This window comes from Toxotes jaculatrix, chromosome 18, assembly GCF_017976425.1.
Source record: "Toxotes jaculatrix isolate fToxJac2 chromosome 18, fToxJac2.pri, whole genome shotgun sequence".
Taxonomy (NCBI): domain Eukaryota; kingdom Metazoa; phylum Chordata; class Actinopteri; family Toxotidae; genus Toxotes; species Toxotes jaculatrix.
In genome coordinates, this window is record NC_054411.1 from 13671694 (window position 1) to 13688853 (window position 17160).

At 42.4% G+C, this 17160-nt stretch overlaps 1 protein-coding gene across 2 annotated transcripts; it reads right to left on the reverse strand.

Moving 5' to 3' along the window:
* Positions 1 to 800: 800 nt before the first annotated feature.
* LOC121198092 (ras-related protein Rab-37-like) lies at positions 801 to 16989 on the reverse strand. 2 transcript variants are annotated; one of them, XM_041061957.1, is made up of 9 exons: positions 16837 to 16989; positions 12492 to 12602; positions 6832 to 6873; positions 5771 to 5837; positions 5483 to 5535; positions 4970 to 5035; positions 4052 to 4108; positions 3896 to 3972; positions 801 to 2026 (listed from the first exon to the last, which is right to left on the reverse strand). In XM_041061957.1, the coding sequence occupies exons 1-9, from the start codon at positions 16987 to 16989 to the stop codon at positions 1921 to 1923; spliced, it is 732 nt and encodes a 243-aa protein (XP_040917891.1). In that variant the 3' UTR covers positions 801 to 1920. The 2 variants fall into 2 exon arrangements, with proteins under 2 accessions (XP_040917891.1, XP_040917890.1); XM_041061956.1 differs by lacking the exons at positions 12492 to 12602; positions 16837 to 16989 and adding exons at positions 8941 to 9051; positions 10210 to 10728.
* Positions 16990 to 17160: the final 171 nt, after the last annotated feature.

The window sequence follows — 17160 nt, forward strand, 5'->3', positions numbered from 1 at the left end:
ACAAAGATCAGCATCAGTTTTTACTCTCCACAATCTTTTGAAGACAATCAGCCCACAGCCCCTTCAGGCCATTCAGAGATTTGAGTGACACGGCTTGTAAAAATAGAGCCAGGAAGCTACTGAACCAAAACTCAGGGACAGGAATTGACTTTTCAGCTGAGAATACTTCCAGACCTGATAAGAGGACAGTGACAGGATATCTCAACACTATCCAGCCTGGAAATTCAAAGACACCAGAGTATCAGCACTGATAACTACCGTGTGTTTGACACAGAGAGCAGAGGGTTTAGCTGGTCATGGGAAGACATCCAAATAATGAACTGAGTTAAGGATAGAGAATGTACAGGTCTGCAGTGTGACGCATAGATGTGAGTGGGAGCGAAGGCGAGCTGTGTTCAGGTGTACAGCCCAGTACAGTGAAGCATGCATGTGCTTCATGTATATTATGTCCACTGTCTTCATCAAGCACATTAATGCAATCTCACTGCACCCACAGTATTAACAAAAACTTCATGGTACAGATGTTGAGCATCTTTTAAAAAACAGCAAACCTGCACAATGGCATGAAATAGACTAAAATACAACATTAACATGGATATTATAACCTGTCTAACTGATAAAACACTTTACACTTTTGTTTTCTAGTGCTTCATACTGGAGAATAAACAGCTGCTGCCACACAGTGGCTTATTAACCTCAGCACATCCCGTCACTCCCACCCCTCCCCCTCACCTCCCCCCCAAACTCCAACATGCACAAAGACATACAGATGAGGCTGACTTCAATAAAACAAAACCACATACATTACAAAATATACTTTTTTATATATATAGATATATATAATATGATAACAAAGCACTTTTTCATGGCACTTTGTGATCACCGTGACGCCTCAGAGGAGGGACAAATGTGACATCGAGCAAGTTCGACAAGCAAACATTCATAATGAACATTGTACAAAGAAACGAGTTGCACAATGCGGTGCGTGAACAGATACAGCTTCGGTACAGCCTAGACAACAACATCAATAGTTAAAGGAGACACAGCAATGTCTGGGAGTGCATCGTGTGGATCTCTGTGTGTGAATGGTAAAATGCAGATGGCATGCCGAGGAGCCTCTAACTGAAGACATGAAAATAATCTGCGTGTGTGTAGCCTGGTGGGATGATCCTCCAGCACAGTTACATGTACATTACTTTGAAGGAAGTTTCACTGGCCCTGAATTGAATGTACAGACAGACACACGGTGGGCGAGCGCCCTCAAAACGTTGGCTTTATTCTATCTAACAGCAGTACAGATGTGAACAGACAGGATCATTGTAGCTACAATCTGACTGTGAGACTGAAGTCCACTTCTCAAACACACTAAATTATCAAAGGATAATGATGAAGACTGTAAGGCCAAAAAGGGATTCAGTTCACAGCCTGGTAAAACTGGGATGAAACAACCTAAGAGCTGCATGGCAAAATGCTATATCCACATCAGCAGTCGTGTTGATTGTTCGTATAAAACTGCTGTTTGCCAAGAGCAGAGTGATAAATCTGTTTTCTTTTTGTCCCTGCAGATGGATATAGCATTTCAGATTTGTAACTCCTGACTTGTAGTTCGATACAACTGTCACCACAAAGACCACAAACATTTCTACGCATGACATAAAAGAGATTTAAATTCACATTTCAGATAAGGGATGACGGCCAATCCAGATTCACTTCCATTCAGCTAAAAGCTCAGTGGACAAGTCAAGGTGCGTCCGCTTCTTCTCAGGTTTGGTGCTGGGATTGGCTTTTTGTAAGATTGGCTTTTCGTAAGACAGCAGACATTTACCTTGTCCCCCCCACCCCTCTCTCTCTCTCTCTCTCTCTCTCTCTCTCTCTCTCTCTCTTTCTGTATGTCTCTCTCTGCCTGGTGATCAGCGTCAGCTACACGAGGCTACAGCAGCCAGACTTGTGCTTCTGAGACTCAATGTAGTCGTGTATCTGGAACTTGGGCTCATTCGGCTGCTGTGTCACTCTGTGCTTCAGCTCCCTGACGGAGAGAGAGGAGAGGAAGTTAGATACTGAGGGGGTGGATGTGTGGGATGGAGCACAGACAGGGTGAGCAAACCAAGAAAATGATAACGGGAGAGAAATAAAATGAGCAAGAGAGCGAGGGAGAGAAACATCCTCTCTGTGCTGAGATTTAATCAAAATACCTCTGGCATGATTCATTTCATCTAACTTGCACTTAAAATACCCATCACATGGAGACAGCAAATCATCCATATTATTTTCTTCCACAGTTCCTGGGAACATACTGTGCAAAACTAACAATTCTTTTTATATTTCCTGCCACTCAATAAGAAACGTGTGTTCAGTCAATAAAAAAAAGAAATTAGTTGATGTGGTAAAAAGAAAACAGTTAATGTTTGAGATCCACAATAAGCCCTGAATATGCACAGTCCCATTATAGGAGTAAGTAAGTGAGAGCTCTCAATGCCACGTCAAAGAAAAGTTATAACGTACAAACTCTTTATGGGAAATCTTAGTGTTTACTCCAGATGCATGACCAAAATAAAGTGAAACTGGATTAATTCTGATTTTTTTTGGGGGGGGGGGGCTTTCTATTACAGACAGAGAAAGGTGAAAGGTAAATTGATTTGTTTGCTGCAGAGGACTTTTTCTTTAAAAGGAGATGCAGCTTTTGAAGCGTAAAATATTTGTTTTGGAACAACTCTGGAAATAAGAAGAGCACTAATAACTTCTCTGTATTATCCCCAGGTGTGTTTGTTGTTATTTCCTCACTCCCATTTCTCTGTTAATGGTTTTCTATTCCTAATTTTCTCTTGTTCAGGTGAGTGTGTGGGGTGTAGGGAAAGGTCTACATTATGACTTGCTACCTTTTGCTTCTTTCCAGCATCTTGTAACCAAAACATGAACAAAACTGTTAAGAGGCCTTGATTCTGAGCCCAAAATAAGGAAGCATGACTGATTTACTAATCATGTCTCTAAAAATAAAAACTTCATACCTGCTTCTTTCAGGGATTTCTTTGTCTTGTTATATATTTAATTACTTACATTTACAAAAGAATTCTTCATGCAGTGTGTTGTGCGTTGAGCAACCTGAAATGCTAGAAATTACTTTTGAGGGGGGCGGGGGTTGGGAGGTTTGACTTTTTGATCTGTATATGTTCATTTAATTCTGTAATCAGAGCACAAGATGAAATACACTACATAGCCTAAAGTACACCTATGTCCAGACATCAAACACATATGGCATTGTCCAACATGTTGTTCTGAATCTATGGGCATTAATATGCTGGAGGTCAGGGCTTTGCGCATGGTGGCACAGTCATGTTAAAAAAGAAAGCGGGCCTTCCTTACACTGCTACAGCTCTGTTATCTAAAATATCATGCTGTGCTGTAAGTATTAAGACTTCTCTAAACTGGAATTAAAGGCCCTATCTCAAACCAGGAATGTCAATAGGAAAAATTGCCTGAAGCAATTCCCTTACTTTTTTAATTTTTATTTTTTAAAGAAAATGAATGGCAAAAAAAATAGAGTAAGAAATATTCAGCCCTTTGTCTTTTGGCCATTGGGGGGCAGCATTACAAGCGGCAGTCAGAACAATGACAAATCCTATCATGATCAAAATATTATGGAAAACCTGTCAGCAAGTACGGTCTTCAACATCCAGCAGACACGCAGCAACATTAGCATTCATTTGGATTCATGTAAGTCCAATATTCACTCTCCTTTTAGATCTGTTTTGCTCTCCAGGACTCCAGAAGTAAACATCTGGCTCTTAAGCAGCTAAGTGCTCCACCATGTTCATCAGGTAGTTACTAACTTGGACTTTCTTTCGTTTGCTGCTTGGCAGCAGGTGGTGTACAGACTTAATAAGATCTCAAGACTTACTTTGCTATAGCGAGAAAGGCCAGCTCCACATTGACCCCTGTCTTGGCACTGGTCTCCATAAATGGTACACCATATTCCTAAGATGGAAAAGCATTAGAACACCAAGTGGAGTGTCTGTTATTGAAAATATAACCACATGGAGCTGTTATACATTACCTTGGCCAGCTTCTCTCCTTCCTCTGTCTTCACGACCCTCTCTGCAGCCATGTCTGACTGTAAGACAGCCGAGGGAAGAGAAAACAAGTCATCATGGCAGAGGTGAAAGGTCACAGATTCACCATGCCATTAGCTATAGTGATGCACCATCATGTCAGCCCGCACATCCCCTTATCTGGCAGCCTTGCCGCCAGCCGCTGAACCAGAGCTCTTTTAGACTGATGAGATGTCAGAAACTCCACCTCCAGCAGAAGAGCATCGCTCCCTCAGACTGATGCCACCAGTCCTGCTGCTCTCACAGCAAATGATCTGAGCTGCTGCTGTGTGACATCTATGACCCTGGAGAAGGGTGAGTCCTCTCTGAGCCACCAGAGGGAGCTTTCAGATGTATCAGCAATGACTGCTGGTTGCAGTGAGACAAGAAAATTTCTCTCCTCATCACCAGCAGCATTGTGAAGAAAATGGTTTCATGCGAGGCAAGGACTGAAGCAAGAGAGCAGTAATTTGTGTGACACTGTTTTTCAGTGTGTCCTTCCCAGTCAGAATGATCATATAACATTGGGTGATGGGTAAAAATTCAATGAATTCATGTGTGTTTTCAAAAGCAAGCAATTCTGTAAATGAACCAACACTGTTTTCACCGCAGTAAGTAATTCTTTTCAAAGCCAAGTGTGCACATAAAAAAAAATAAACCAATGAAGACACACAACCACGATTAAGACGGTGTTTCACTTGTAAATGGTAAAATAAGCGAGTGAGCGTTTGCATTCATCTATGTGCTGCACAGTGGAAGCATTTTCTGGCTTTTAAGCTTTCTCATGTCTGTCTGAGTGTGATAAGAGTGTGTTAAAATTGTGCTAAGGGACCAGTTATCCTCCTGATCTTTTTATGTAACGCAAAAAAGGAAGCTTTGCTCACCTTGTTGCCGAGCAACATGATGACCACATCCTTCTGGGCATACTCGTGTATTTCAGTCAGCCAAGCCTTCAGAAGTATAAAAGACAGAAAGATGCAATAGGGGAGGAGAAAGAGAGATTGGTCTATAAACAAAACAAATACCACCACTTAAATAATACGTTTTCCCTTCCCTCCCGTAGTGTGTAATATTATTATCATCCCCTAATCAATCATGGTGAGACTGAGTCACTTTTATTGCTTTTCATCACTGAAACAGGGGAACTGTGTAGCCAAGCAAATGATAACATCATGTCATTTCCAAAGAGGGCTGTGAGAAAATGTTGGAGGCCTTCATAGTACTTTGCATGTAAATAGACAGAATGAAGCGTTAAGCTTGAGAGGGTTTAGGAGCAGAAAATGAAAATGAAGAGAGCAGAGAGAGAGAGAGAGAGAGAGAGAGAGAGAGAGAGAGAGAGACAGTGAAACTGGGAACGAGAGAAAGAGGGAGGGGAAAGTAATTTGAGACAGTCTTACCCTGATATTGTCAAATGACGGCTTGCTGGTGATATCATAGAGCAGAAGTAACGCTGCAATACAGAATACAGAGGAGCAGTTTGGTTGCACCTTTATTGTTATCTGCACACCGTCTTATGTAACACACACATCAACACCTACACAGGCTTTGTATGCACACGAATAAAAACTACATATCTTCGCCAGGTTGGTCCCTTACCTTCACTAGGCCTTCCCACACACACACACACACACGCACACGCAGGCACACAGAGCATGAGGAAGTGAAATATAAAAAACAAAGGTTACCCTGGGCATCTCTGTAGTAGGCGTGCGTTACGCTGCGGAATCTCTCTTGGCCAGCTGTATCCCAGATCTGCATAACAAACCACATAATTACACAGCAGCTAATGTGGGGAAACCGAACATCCTGAATAGTCCTCACAGCAAATCCTGCACAACCAACGTCTAAAGTAAAAACATAACATTATTGTGCCCTACAAATCTGAAATGCAATAACAACATATTCCGTTTAAATTTATTTAAGCCCAGTATTTGTCTAGTTTTGTCTAATTTTGATATGGTAACACCTCATTAATTGGTAATCACATATAAACAGGTGGCAGGTAAATCCGGTCATAGACAATAAAGACAAATAGTGATCCTAAAGAGTAGGCTAACTAGTATATCTTAGCAGAGTGAACATCCTGAACAATTCTTGCAGCAAAGCCTGCACAGCTAATAACTAAGGCACTGTTATACCACCATACAAAGCCAAAATGCATGGTCTACGTTGTAAAATGGTCTATGTTGTAAAATAATGTTCCCAAAAAGAGATAAAGTTAAAGTATCTCAGACACAGTCTCTTCAGTAAGCCTAAGACTTTAAACCCTCATTTTTCTCCCCTTACATTACTGACTCTCTGCCTCTGTAGACAGTATAGACCCATGGTGGAAGAGTCTATTTTGGAATTAATGACAGGATTTTATCATGTGCAAGGCTCGTGCAAGAGAAGAGAAGAGAAGGATTTACTCGAGGAAGCGGAGGAATCTAATTTTGGCACCTCCCACTCAGTGTTGAATGAACAGGTTATGATGATAGACGGGTACGTGTCTTAGACTACCAGCATGCTGGCACATAACTCCACAGAGTCCCCTATACAACACCTTATCACGCCACTTTGATTGAATTGGCAGTGCAAACAATGACAAATTGGTTCAACTACTATTTGTAAATTACTTTTCGGATTCGTTCTGATTCTACATTTCTACCAGATGAGTTCGGGTTTATATGTGGCTGCCGGAAACATAAGATGATGTATAATTTGGTGCGCTGGAATGTAAGTTTGTTGTAAAAGTGCATGCTCTTACCTGGAGTTTGACTTTCAGGTTGTCGACATCCACCACTTTATTCTACAGAAACGAGAAGAGCCGTGAGAGACTGACAATTCACCATATGCTTCGGAGATGGGAGTGATGTGAAAACTGCACAGAAAAGAATGACGAACATCACAGAAGACTAAAAAAGCTCAGAGACTCAGCATGTGGCAAAAGAAACAAGACAACTAAAAGTGGCTTTGAATGCTGGCAGAGAAAGTAATTTGCAACACCCACACAACAACAAGGTCCTGGGATTAGACTTAATTACACAACAGTGAGAAAGACGATTGGCAGCATAACAACTGACTCCCCCGTTAATTTCCTGTAGCCCCGTAGGGGTGCCCTCTGATTTCCTCCTGTAGAGCAAAGATTGGCCTAAAATAGTTTATACACACTGCCTAAAAAAGACTAAATGTGGTGACTATTGTGTGTTGAAAGGGGAAAGCAAGCAAAAAAAATGCCTCAAGGAATTAAAAGTAAAAGTGGAAATAAAGGTAAAGCTAACATGCAGTATTATAATATGCATGCTCAGACATGTAAAGACAAAAACAGACATTCTTTGACACACTTTTCATGGGGGTAAGGGCGTGTTTTAGTAGTGTTGTGTTACCGTGACCTGCCACAGCAACAAGCACAGGTTGCATTTAAACTGTATTTCAACCTTGTACAGCAAAAAAACACCAAAGAGAGGAAGGCTGAGATGAAGGAAGCGCGACCGGCAAATGCAGCACTTCCTCAACTTCGTATCAGTGACAGGTCATCACAAACAGCTCCTGCCTTTCCTGTGAGTGCACAAAAAAATGCACACGAGAAATGCAGACAAAGCTACACGATAACAAAAGAAACCTCGGCGATGTGTGCTAAGCCGTCTCTGGCAGCTAGAACTGCCACCTGCTGAATCCTCTGCCTTGGCAGAATGGACATGGTTCAACCCCTGCATTAGTTGCCATGGGTTTCCATTTTTCCCCCAATTATGACGTGAGAGGAGCCTGCATGCTGAGTAACTGCTACAAGGAAGCATGCCTAAAATAGACCGGCCATGTTACAAGCTGCCACTGCAGCCTGACTGCCTATCCATGCATAGAGGACAAACTCAGCATATTGACTCAACTGTTTCTTTCAGATGACTCTGTTTCTAAGCAGCTTTTGCCCTCTTTCATAAACAAGCGAGAAAACAAAGGGTAATTGCTGACATTAACAGCCATCCTTCAGAATAAATAGCCTGATACTTAATGCAGCATGTTTATTTAAAAGAATGTGAGTGTAAACCAGTGTCACTTCCCTTTTTTAATGCATTTTATGAATGGCATCCAACCACAGTACCTGTTGCTTTTGCTTGAATGGGGGCAAAATGAAATGTCTGTGCTTTAGACAGCATCCATATAGCTCTATCCAGTATGCAGCCTTGTCTACACTGCCATCCAAAGAAGACAATACATCACTCCAGCTAATGCAACACAATTTCCTCTTCAGACCACCTCTACTTGACTTGCCATTAGTGTGAGTGTTTTGCCTTGATTGGAGGGAAATGGGTGGTAGGGTGGAGGGGGTACAGACCACTCTCTCCAAACAGCCTATTTTTATAGGAAGATATATGCTGGAAATTGGCTCCACGTCCTGAAATAGTCACTGTTTGCGTCCATGTGCGCATGAGGTGTATATGACTAGGTAAGAGCTCGTCTGTCAGCAGTGTGACTCCTCTAGGACCAAGCTGAGCTGCAGCCAATCTTTCTAGGAGACAGGGACGTGGGCAGGCATCTGCCAGGACATTTATGAAGCCATCCACAACGCCTAGCAGCACAAGTGGTCTGTGAACTTGACTGATTGGTGAGAGGATTTGTACATTTGGTGCTATCATCGCAGAGTGATGAAGTGTTCGGCATGGAAATAAGGTGATAATTGGTCTGATGTCACTCTGACAAGTGGATCCCTTGTCGCCTTGTAAATATCATTAGATTGTTTTTCAGATTTCAATATTTCCTCATAAGTGTAACAGGGATATAACACAAACGATAAACCATTAATGGCTCATACAGACATAATGAACAATATTATGAGTCATTCTGTGAGTCTGGGACTGTTCGACAGTATCTCTCTCACCCTAAAGTCTATTCCAACGGTGGCTATAAAGTTGCCTCCCAGAAATGCCCCATCTTTAAAACGCACCAAGACGCACGTCTTCCCCACAGCCGAGTCTCCCAGCAGCATCACCTAAAACAAATCCACCACCAGAGAGAGGGACAACAGGTTACAGCTGGACAAAAAACCACAACTGACAGAATAGGAATTACAGTCCCCAAGAGGGGGGGGGGGGGGGGGTGTTGATGGATGTGTTGCATAAATTATTTTGCAACTGAAATGAAGAATATTTCACAACCTGGAACATGGCGCTTGAGTCAGATATTGTTGTTGCAAAATATCTTCTATTGGTAAGCTTTCAGTTAATGTGTCAGCTCATTAAAATGCTGAAATGATATGGCAAATACAGCTACAGTACACTACAGATAGTGTTATGATCCACTGTTGGCTGAGCTGCCACCAACATGTGACACGCTGCCAATACTGGAGAGGGGATTCAAGATGTTTTGCAGCCAACTCTGTAATTTTACTCTCATCATTTTTGCAGCATGCATCCCTCACCAAAACCAATCAGTATAATTACAACAACAGGATGTGTAATTATACAGTCCATCCAGCAGCAATGTGATAAACCGTATATGTTATTCACACAGCCCCGGTGGTTTCACAATGAGTCATAGCAGCATAAACATGCGGTGCAAATGAACAGTTAGTACAAGCAATTAAACTTCAATTTAACTTCTCCTTTTATCTGCGAGTCGTTGTAAAGCAGTTACAGGTGCTCCTGTGCAGCTTTTATAAATATTTAATGGGAGGGGGTTTTTTTTGGGTTTTTTTTTTTAAGGAGCAACAAGTACACCCTCAGCAAATATTTGCATATCAGAAAGGGCGGACAAAGCAACCTCGAGAGCTTTACAGGGCTCAGAGAGATTTCTTAGTAACACACATTAAAACCATCGGGTGATGACTTGGTGTCTGAGCTGTCGTTAAGTACATAAACAGTGAGAACAGCCCGTTTAACGAGGAGGATGCATGAAGCCAGACTCCTCAGCTGATAGTTGCTGTTTTCACTTAAATTATGTGCGAGCGCTGCTCATTGTAAACATGTGAAAGAGTCAGTATTCATGTTGCTGCTTCTGCTGCTGCAGGTACACCCAGATGTTTCCGTGTCAAACCTGCAGTAAATTCAAACACCTGTAACACCAGCAGCAGTGCAGAGAAGAAAAAAAACAAACAAACAATAATTATAATTTAAAAAATCAACAGACATTGCGAGACGGAAATACACACCTTGAAGGCAATATCATAATACTCGTTAATAGAAGCGCATCTCTCCAACACATATTTTGACGTTCCGTTTTTAGTCTGCTTGTCCGTCAACGATGTCTTTCTTGTGGACATCGCAAATGCCGAGAAAAGTGTGCAGGCTAGAGAGCCAAGGCACAGTTGTCTCCCGAGATGTGTCCAAGAAAGACGCGCACGGTGTCTGAGAGATCTCCGCCTCTCAGTCCCAGTCTCCGCCAGCCTCCGGCTCCTCTGCTCGCATACTGCGTGTGGCCACAAAATGATCAGCGAGCGCTTATCAAGGAAATAAAATAAACCCCCTTAGTAACACTTTAATAACGCGCTGTCAAAAGACGGAAGCGGCGGTCAAAACTTGCAGAACAGTCAGCGGCGCTTCGGCGTCTACATCCACCACCAGTCAAGAAGCAGTAATGACAAACAGGCGGAAACATTTCTCTGATTTCGCAGAGCGGAGCGGTGCATCCTGGCGTGGGCAGATGATGTTACTCAGTAGCCTATGTGAGGACGGCGACAGCTCCAGCGACACTTGTATTTTCTTATGAGAGACACATCAGCGTGTCTCTCACGCTGACACTGTTCCCCTCCCAAACAGCTGAATGGGTGATGGTGGTGGTGGGGGAGAGCAGCCTAAATCAGCGCGTATGGCTGACTCATCCGCCACAGGTGGTGCCGCACAAACCTGCACCAAAAACCAAACTTTTTGTTTTCTTTTTCTTACTCAAGCATTTTGCCTTTAAGAATACGTCAGGAAAATGAGATGTTTATTATCATAAAATAGCTTCTTTCCTTTATTTGTGCTTCTTTGGCAACCTATTTTCTTTAATGACCCCCTCCCACACACACAAACACAAACATCAGCACGCAAATTAACAATTATACAAGTCTCATCTTGTCACGAACAGATGATTCTATAAATACCCCCCAATACCATTCATTTAATTAACATGTCAAACATGTCTAAAATGGTTTCACAGACACTCAATTTCCCAATCAAGTCTAGCAATGAATATTTTTTTTCCCTGCAGTGTTTGTCTCCCCCCAGTGTTGAACTGAAGAGGAGCCGCGTCTCCTCTCCTGTCCTCCCCTCTCCTCTCTCTCTCTGCGGTGACAGGCCCGATGACACATGGTCAGAGATCATTTATGTTATATAAGTGACATGTAATCTCTTGTTCAAACATATGAACTCATCACTCTGTGTCACGGGCAGCTGCGGGCAACATCTCACCCTCTGACATGAACATAATGGTAAAACATTAACTGGCATGTGGAGCCCACTGGATGATGGTTGATTTGATTCTGAACAGGGTCACAGAGAAGTTTGAGCTGCAGGACGCAAACAAACGCTCAAGAAACACCACAGACATTTTCACCTTGTATGCATTTATTTCATTCATCTGTGCCAAGCCCCATCAAAGTGAAGACAAAAGCTAAAAGTAGTGTATTTTCAGGTGCCATCTTACCCTCGCCTTTAAATCCAGTAAATGTATGCAGCAGAATGACTTTTTTATTTTTTTAACCTTGAGTCACACAGTACCACAGACCTATGCTGATGCAAAACGACAAAGCCAATTTTATACTTTCTCACAGATTCCTGCCTCCTCTCTGTGCCGCTCTAATGGCAGTGACACAAAGCCAAAGTTGCCACTGTCGCATCAGAAACATCATGCACTGAATGTGCCAAGCGTCTTTCCTGTTTGTCTCCTGTTTTTGCCTCCACTTGCCAAGCAGCGTTTAAAACCTCCTCCCCGCATGTCACAAAGCAGAAAATCAGCCTTGTTTAAAACAGCTTTGTTATACACATCCAGCAGCAAACAGCCTGCCACCATGACATTCATTAGTAGTGCTCTCTTCACAGTAATTTAATCATGGCAGTGGCATCATTAAAGATAATGCACCCTCTATCAAGCAGCCACCCTCCCCACAGAGTGTTAAGGATCGTAATGAATGCAGTGAGAAGATGCAACATCCCACACTGGAGATCACCACTGATTCATGCTGCACTTCGCTGACATGCTGAGGGGAGTCCAACAGTCCACGGCACAGAAGCAGAGAACATTTGCTTTGTTGTTATGTCACGACTTCAGTGCAAACAGCCCATCGCTGTGACAGTGTCCTTCTCATCACTCGGGTGAAGTCAACAGCATAATGGAGGGGGAGGGTGGTGGTGTGGTGGGTGTGGGGGAGAAAACAGATGAGGTGAATGCGAGACAGAACACAAACAAATTCAGGGTGGATGGGTGTTTGGAGGACAGGAAGTGTGGACTCACTGTGAAGCCGATGCCCACGGTGGAAGTGAAGGAGCCTGGGATGAACTTGCCCTGGTCGTACTGGACCAGCAGAGAGGTCTTGCCCACGCCGCTGTCTCCCACGAGGATCGTCTGCAGAGAGAGACACGGACAGAGGCAACATCATGTATCCAGGCCCCACTGCGGCCTGCTCGCTCATCGCCTGAGGCCAGTACGCTGTGTGGGCACATGGTGTAGGTTACTGTACATGCTCATCTGTTGCTCAGTGCACAGCTCTGTGGCCTGTAATGTAATGTAATGTGACAGCTGGAAGTTGGCTTCATATCTTCAAGAGGCGAAGGGTGCAGTGTGCAGAGGGGAACTGGGAATGTACTGGGGGAATGTGTGCGTGTGTTTGGGCCAGAAAATCCCTGCATCAGAGATGGCTTATCACATCTCAGGCCATCTGCACCCTTAAGGGGAGCATTAACCACAACTATCTCTCTTCATCCTTTTTTTTATATTAATTTTACCCATGTCACATGTTCACCAACAGTAGTGAAAGGTATCTTAGTTCATTTACTCAGTTACTGTGCTAAATAACAATTTTAACTTCAGTTTTATGGCAATTCATTCTTCTACTTCGCTACACTTCAGAGGGAAATATTATATATTATACTCATCCCAACACTTCTTACCAGACACAAACCTCACATGCAAAAGAGTATAAACAAACAAACAGTCGAGGCTGGCGTGATAAACCATCAGTTCCAGTGCGTCACCCCAGCAGGGATCTGCTGTTGTGACACCACAGTGCTGGACGTAGGCATCAATCGGCCTTGTCGCCATGGTTATTGTCTCATTGGGAGCTGGTGGGTCCAGCCTGGAGCTCCCTGGCAGCAGATGCTTGCCTCTTTTATTGACATTTATCACCCACCCTCCTCCTCCTCCTCCAGCAGGCCAGCCAGCCCCGCTGTTTGCCTCTTATCTGCAGTTTCAAAGTGCTCACATACGGCGCAGCATTACAGCGTGCAGTGCTGTGCAGTATCACAATATGTTCACTTTAATCACTGACATCCACAAGTTCTGCACATTTTGCGCTCCCATTAAAAACATAACTTCATGACAGTCTGAGCAGATGTACAGGATGAAAATCAGACACTATCTGGTTCTTTAAAGTGGATGTTTGCAGAGCTCTCTTTGAAGATGTAGCCCTCTAAAATGCTGAGTGAAGCAACAATTTTCTGCCGCAAATACATAAAAAAAAAGCCTCAGAAATCCAGAAAATTAACTAAGAACCTTTCAAACAAAGTGTACAGGATATAAATAATCTGTATATGGAATGTGGTTATTTTATTTTTGAACAACAACCATGGAGAGAAGTGTTTGCTGAGGTCGGCTACAGATGCTCCTCCACCGTGGGAGTGGAGCACAAATTGGCTCTCAAGTACAAATAATGCAGACCAGAGGCGAGCTGCTAGGTGGATGACTCACTGTGGGAAGGGGAAGTTGTGCAGTGTTTAGCAGGCCAGTGTGTAATCAACATATTACTATTTCATGCTTCCTTCATCAAATTTTGATGTTGGCATGTAGACGCTCTCAGGACTAACGCTGTTGGAGCAGCAAGCAGCGAGCAGCGGCGAGGAGGGTAGTTCATCGCCAGGAAGCACACGGGAACTGATGCTGGTGCGCATGGACGCAAAGATTGGAGGTGGAGGTTTAATGTGGCGAGGACCCGAGAAGCAGGGGCACAGATGCTGAATATGTATCCATGGCAACGTGAGACTTCTCCATGTTGTTTGGGTTGGCCATGAGCGAGCCCCAGAGATCTGTCATAATGAGATAGCTACCATAAAACCGCTGAGAGGAAACCCAAGACTCTCATATATGTTAGTGTCCAATGAATCCAGTGGAAGGTAATTTAACTCACTTAGTCATAAGTACCCATCCTTGGGGATGTCCTGGTGGGACAGGAGAGAACTCATCACACAGCAGTGTTTACTTACATAAGAATTTAACAGCGATTAAATTTTTCTAGAGATTATTGAATGAAAAGGATGATGTTTCTTTTGTCCCGTGTCCACACACGCTAACCAGGATATTTTAAACAACTTATCATTCAAGAAGACGCCAGTATTGTCCTCACAAACAATGTGAGCGGTGCTGCGTGGATTCACTTAGAGACAGCAGGAAGAGAGAACAGGAAGTGTCTTTCCCAGGCCAGGAGATGACAGTATAATTATGCAGCAGATATTTTTAAATGCTGATTCCTTTACATAAAGCCTTCTCATTAAAAATTATAATTGAACTAAAACAGATTGCATCACACTTTAGACTTTTTTTTTTTTTGCCGGTTATATTTATGCACATTATTATGTTTTTGTACATTACAGTGTATCCTCAAAGGAATTTCTATTTATTCTCTTGACTCTCATTGAGACAGCTTTTCATGAGAGTTCCTAAAAGTTTATTAGATATTTAAATAACTGTGGGACAACAAGCTCATTTCCGCCTGCAAAATGCTGGAGCCATCTGTACCTAGTACGCTGTGTAGTTTCTGGCAGGCCCTAACTCGGCAAGACAACAAACATAGCCACAAATTTAATTACTGAGGAAGCAGGAGCACTGTTCTAGGCTCACACGCAATTCACTACTTACTTCACAAATACTGAACAGTTGAGTTATTGAGGGTCTTGAAGTTTATGAGGGGATAAAAGAATTAGAACTTGTGCAGCGCTGAACAATAACATCCACAATCTGTGTCTGTAGAAGCAAGATTTTATTTGCCTTGTCAGTAATTTGAAGATTATGTTACCATATATTTTACTACTGTACTCTTCCTTCCTACTGGGGACAAAAAGCAAGCAATTTTAAGGTGAAGACATTGGCCTTAAGGTTAGTTTAAGGTTAGGTTTAGGTTTAGGTTTGAATTAGTGGTGGATTAGGAAGGTGAACATCCTCTCAAGTGATGGAAACACGACTATGTGTGTGTGCATGTGTTCGTGTGTGTGTATCATGTGTATAAGTGGATTTGTGCGTCTGAGCTGTCGGCTGATTTGCCGCATGGGATCACACAGACAGAGGATTAACAATATTTTAGTCATGAATACCAATGATGTACTAAATGATGTGGTGTACAGATAACAGCGGTGAATCTAATCCAGGTGAGGATTTTAATGTGAAAAAACAGAAAAGCATTTCCTACAGACTCTCTTTCACCCACTCACACAGATGTGTTTAACAGCTGCTGATGGTCGGACATCACCAGACTTCAGTGTTGCTGAGATTCATCTGTAAACAAACTGTTGTGTTATTCTTCACGAACGTAAAAAAACATGTTTGAAAGCAGCTGTCATTTGGAAACAATCACTTTTGATTTTACTGAGATACATAAGTTTGGTTTTAAAGTTTTATCATCTAAAAACTTCTGCCTCATTTTTTTTTTTACCCTGTGAGGTATATTAACATATTCTCATATCCTTATATCCTCAACTTTACAATCTAACACAGCCCAAACCAACTGCCCTTCATGTCTTTGTGAAGCTTCTTATGATCAGTTTTGGTGACAGTGATTGATGATAGTGTTGATTCAGCGTGGTAGTGATTTTTGAGGCCATATAACCTGGAGAACATTCATTAGTGGCAGGATAAACAGCTTAGAGATGATCTGTGGTTCACTGCAGTGGTTCATACCATGGGGCTTTTGTCATTTGGACCCCTATAAGTATTTAAACTAAACAATTTGACCGGATTGACTTGCTAAGGAAAATAATATAAAACGTGATGAGGGGTCACACTGAGAAGCTGCTGTGTTTTAATGGGACATGAGCCAGAAAGGTTGGAAATGAGTGGTTCAATATTAAATAAATAAGCCAACAAGCAATAAGTAAATAAATCTGCAATTATGGAGTAATAAAGCAATGAAGTTAATTAACAGGAGCTAACTGGCCACACTTGTAACAGTTTCTGAGCTTGTTAAAGTGATGCAGGAGGTGACAACAACGCTGTCAGGAAAAGTGACTTTACAAAATAAAAGTGGCGTTGAGAAAAAAAAAAGCTAGAATGAAGTAAAAATAGACTTTTGAGCAAGAGCATTAAAATTTTAACCAAATTATTTAATAAAAAAATTGAATAAATATCCATAATAATGAAATAAAATGCAATAGTGTCTTTAATTATCTCACTAATTGTTTCACAGTTTATTAATTTGACTATTTACTTACATAATGATATTATTTATTTCAGCTGGTACTATATGGAGCACAGTTACTGGAGTGGATTACTAAAACCACAGAGATCTGTTATAGTATAAACCTAGATTATATTATAGTTAGATAGACAGACAGATGACAGGTAGACAGATCAAAAGTAGTGCAAAAGTAATCACCTTATGCGTTAGGTCTTCATTATAAGGAAAGGTGATGGGTGTGGGCGTCTGTCCGTCCTCTGTGTCCGTGTCCACCGCAGATGACCCATACGCGCTGTCCGAGCAAACCATCCCCACCTCCTGCTGCTTCTGTATCAGACAGGTATCATCCATCTTGCTTATTCTACCTGTCAGTCGTCTCAAAGGCTTAGACTTCCTCTTCTCCTGTTATTGTCCGGTTCTTAGTTCGCCCAGCTTGACGTTCAACACCGCCGCGGCTCCTTCTGCACATGCCTCAGGTTTATATCCTCAACAAAGACGCATAACGACACAGGGTCACATGGA

What these genes read in the sequence shown, in the direction of transcription:
- LOC121198092 (XM_041061957.1), bottom strand. Translation starts at nt 16,989, where the DNA reads ATGGATGATACCTGTCTGATACAGAAGCAGCAGGAGGTGGGGATGGTT. An exon ending in CTACTACAGAGATGCCCAGG is followed by an intron (nt 5,536 to 5,770) that starts GTAACCTTTGTT and finishes TCTGTATTGCAG; the next exon opens with CGTTACTTCTGCTCTATGAT. An exon ending in GCCTTTCTCGCTATAGCAAA is followed by an intron (nt 2,027 to 3,895) that starts GTAAGTCTTGAG and finishes TCTCTCCGTCAG; the next exon opens with GGAGCTGAAGCACAGAGTGA.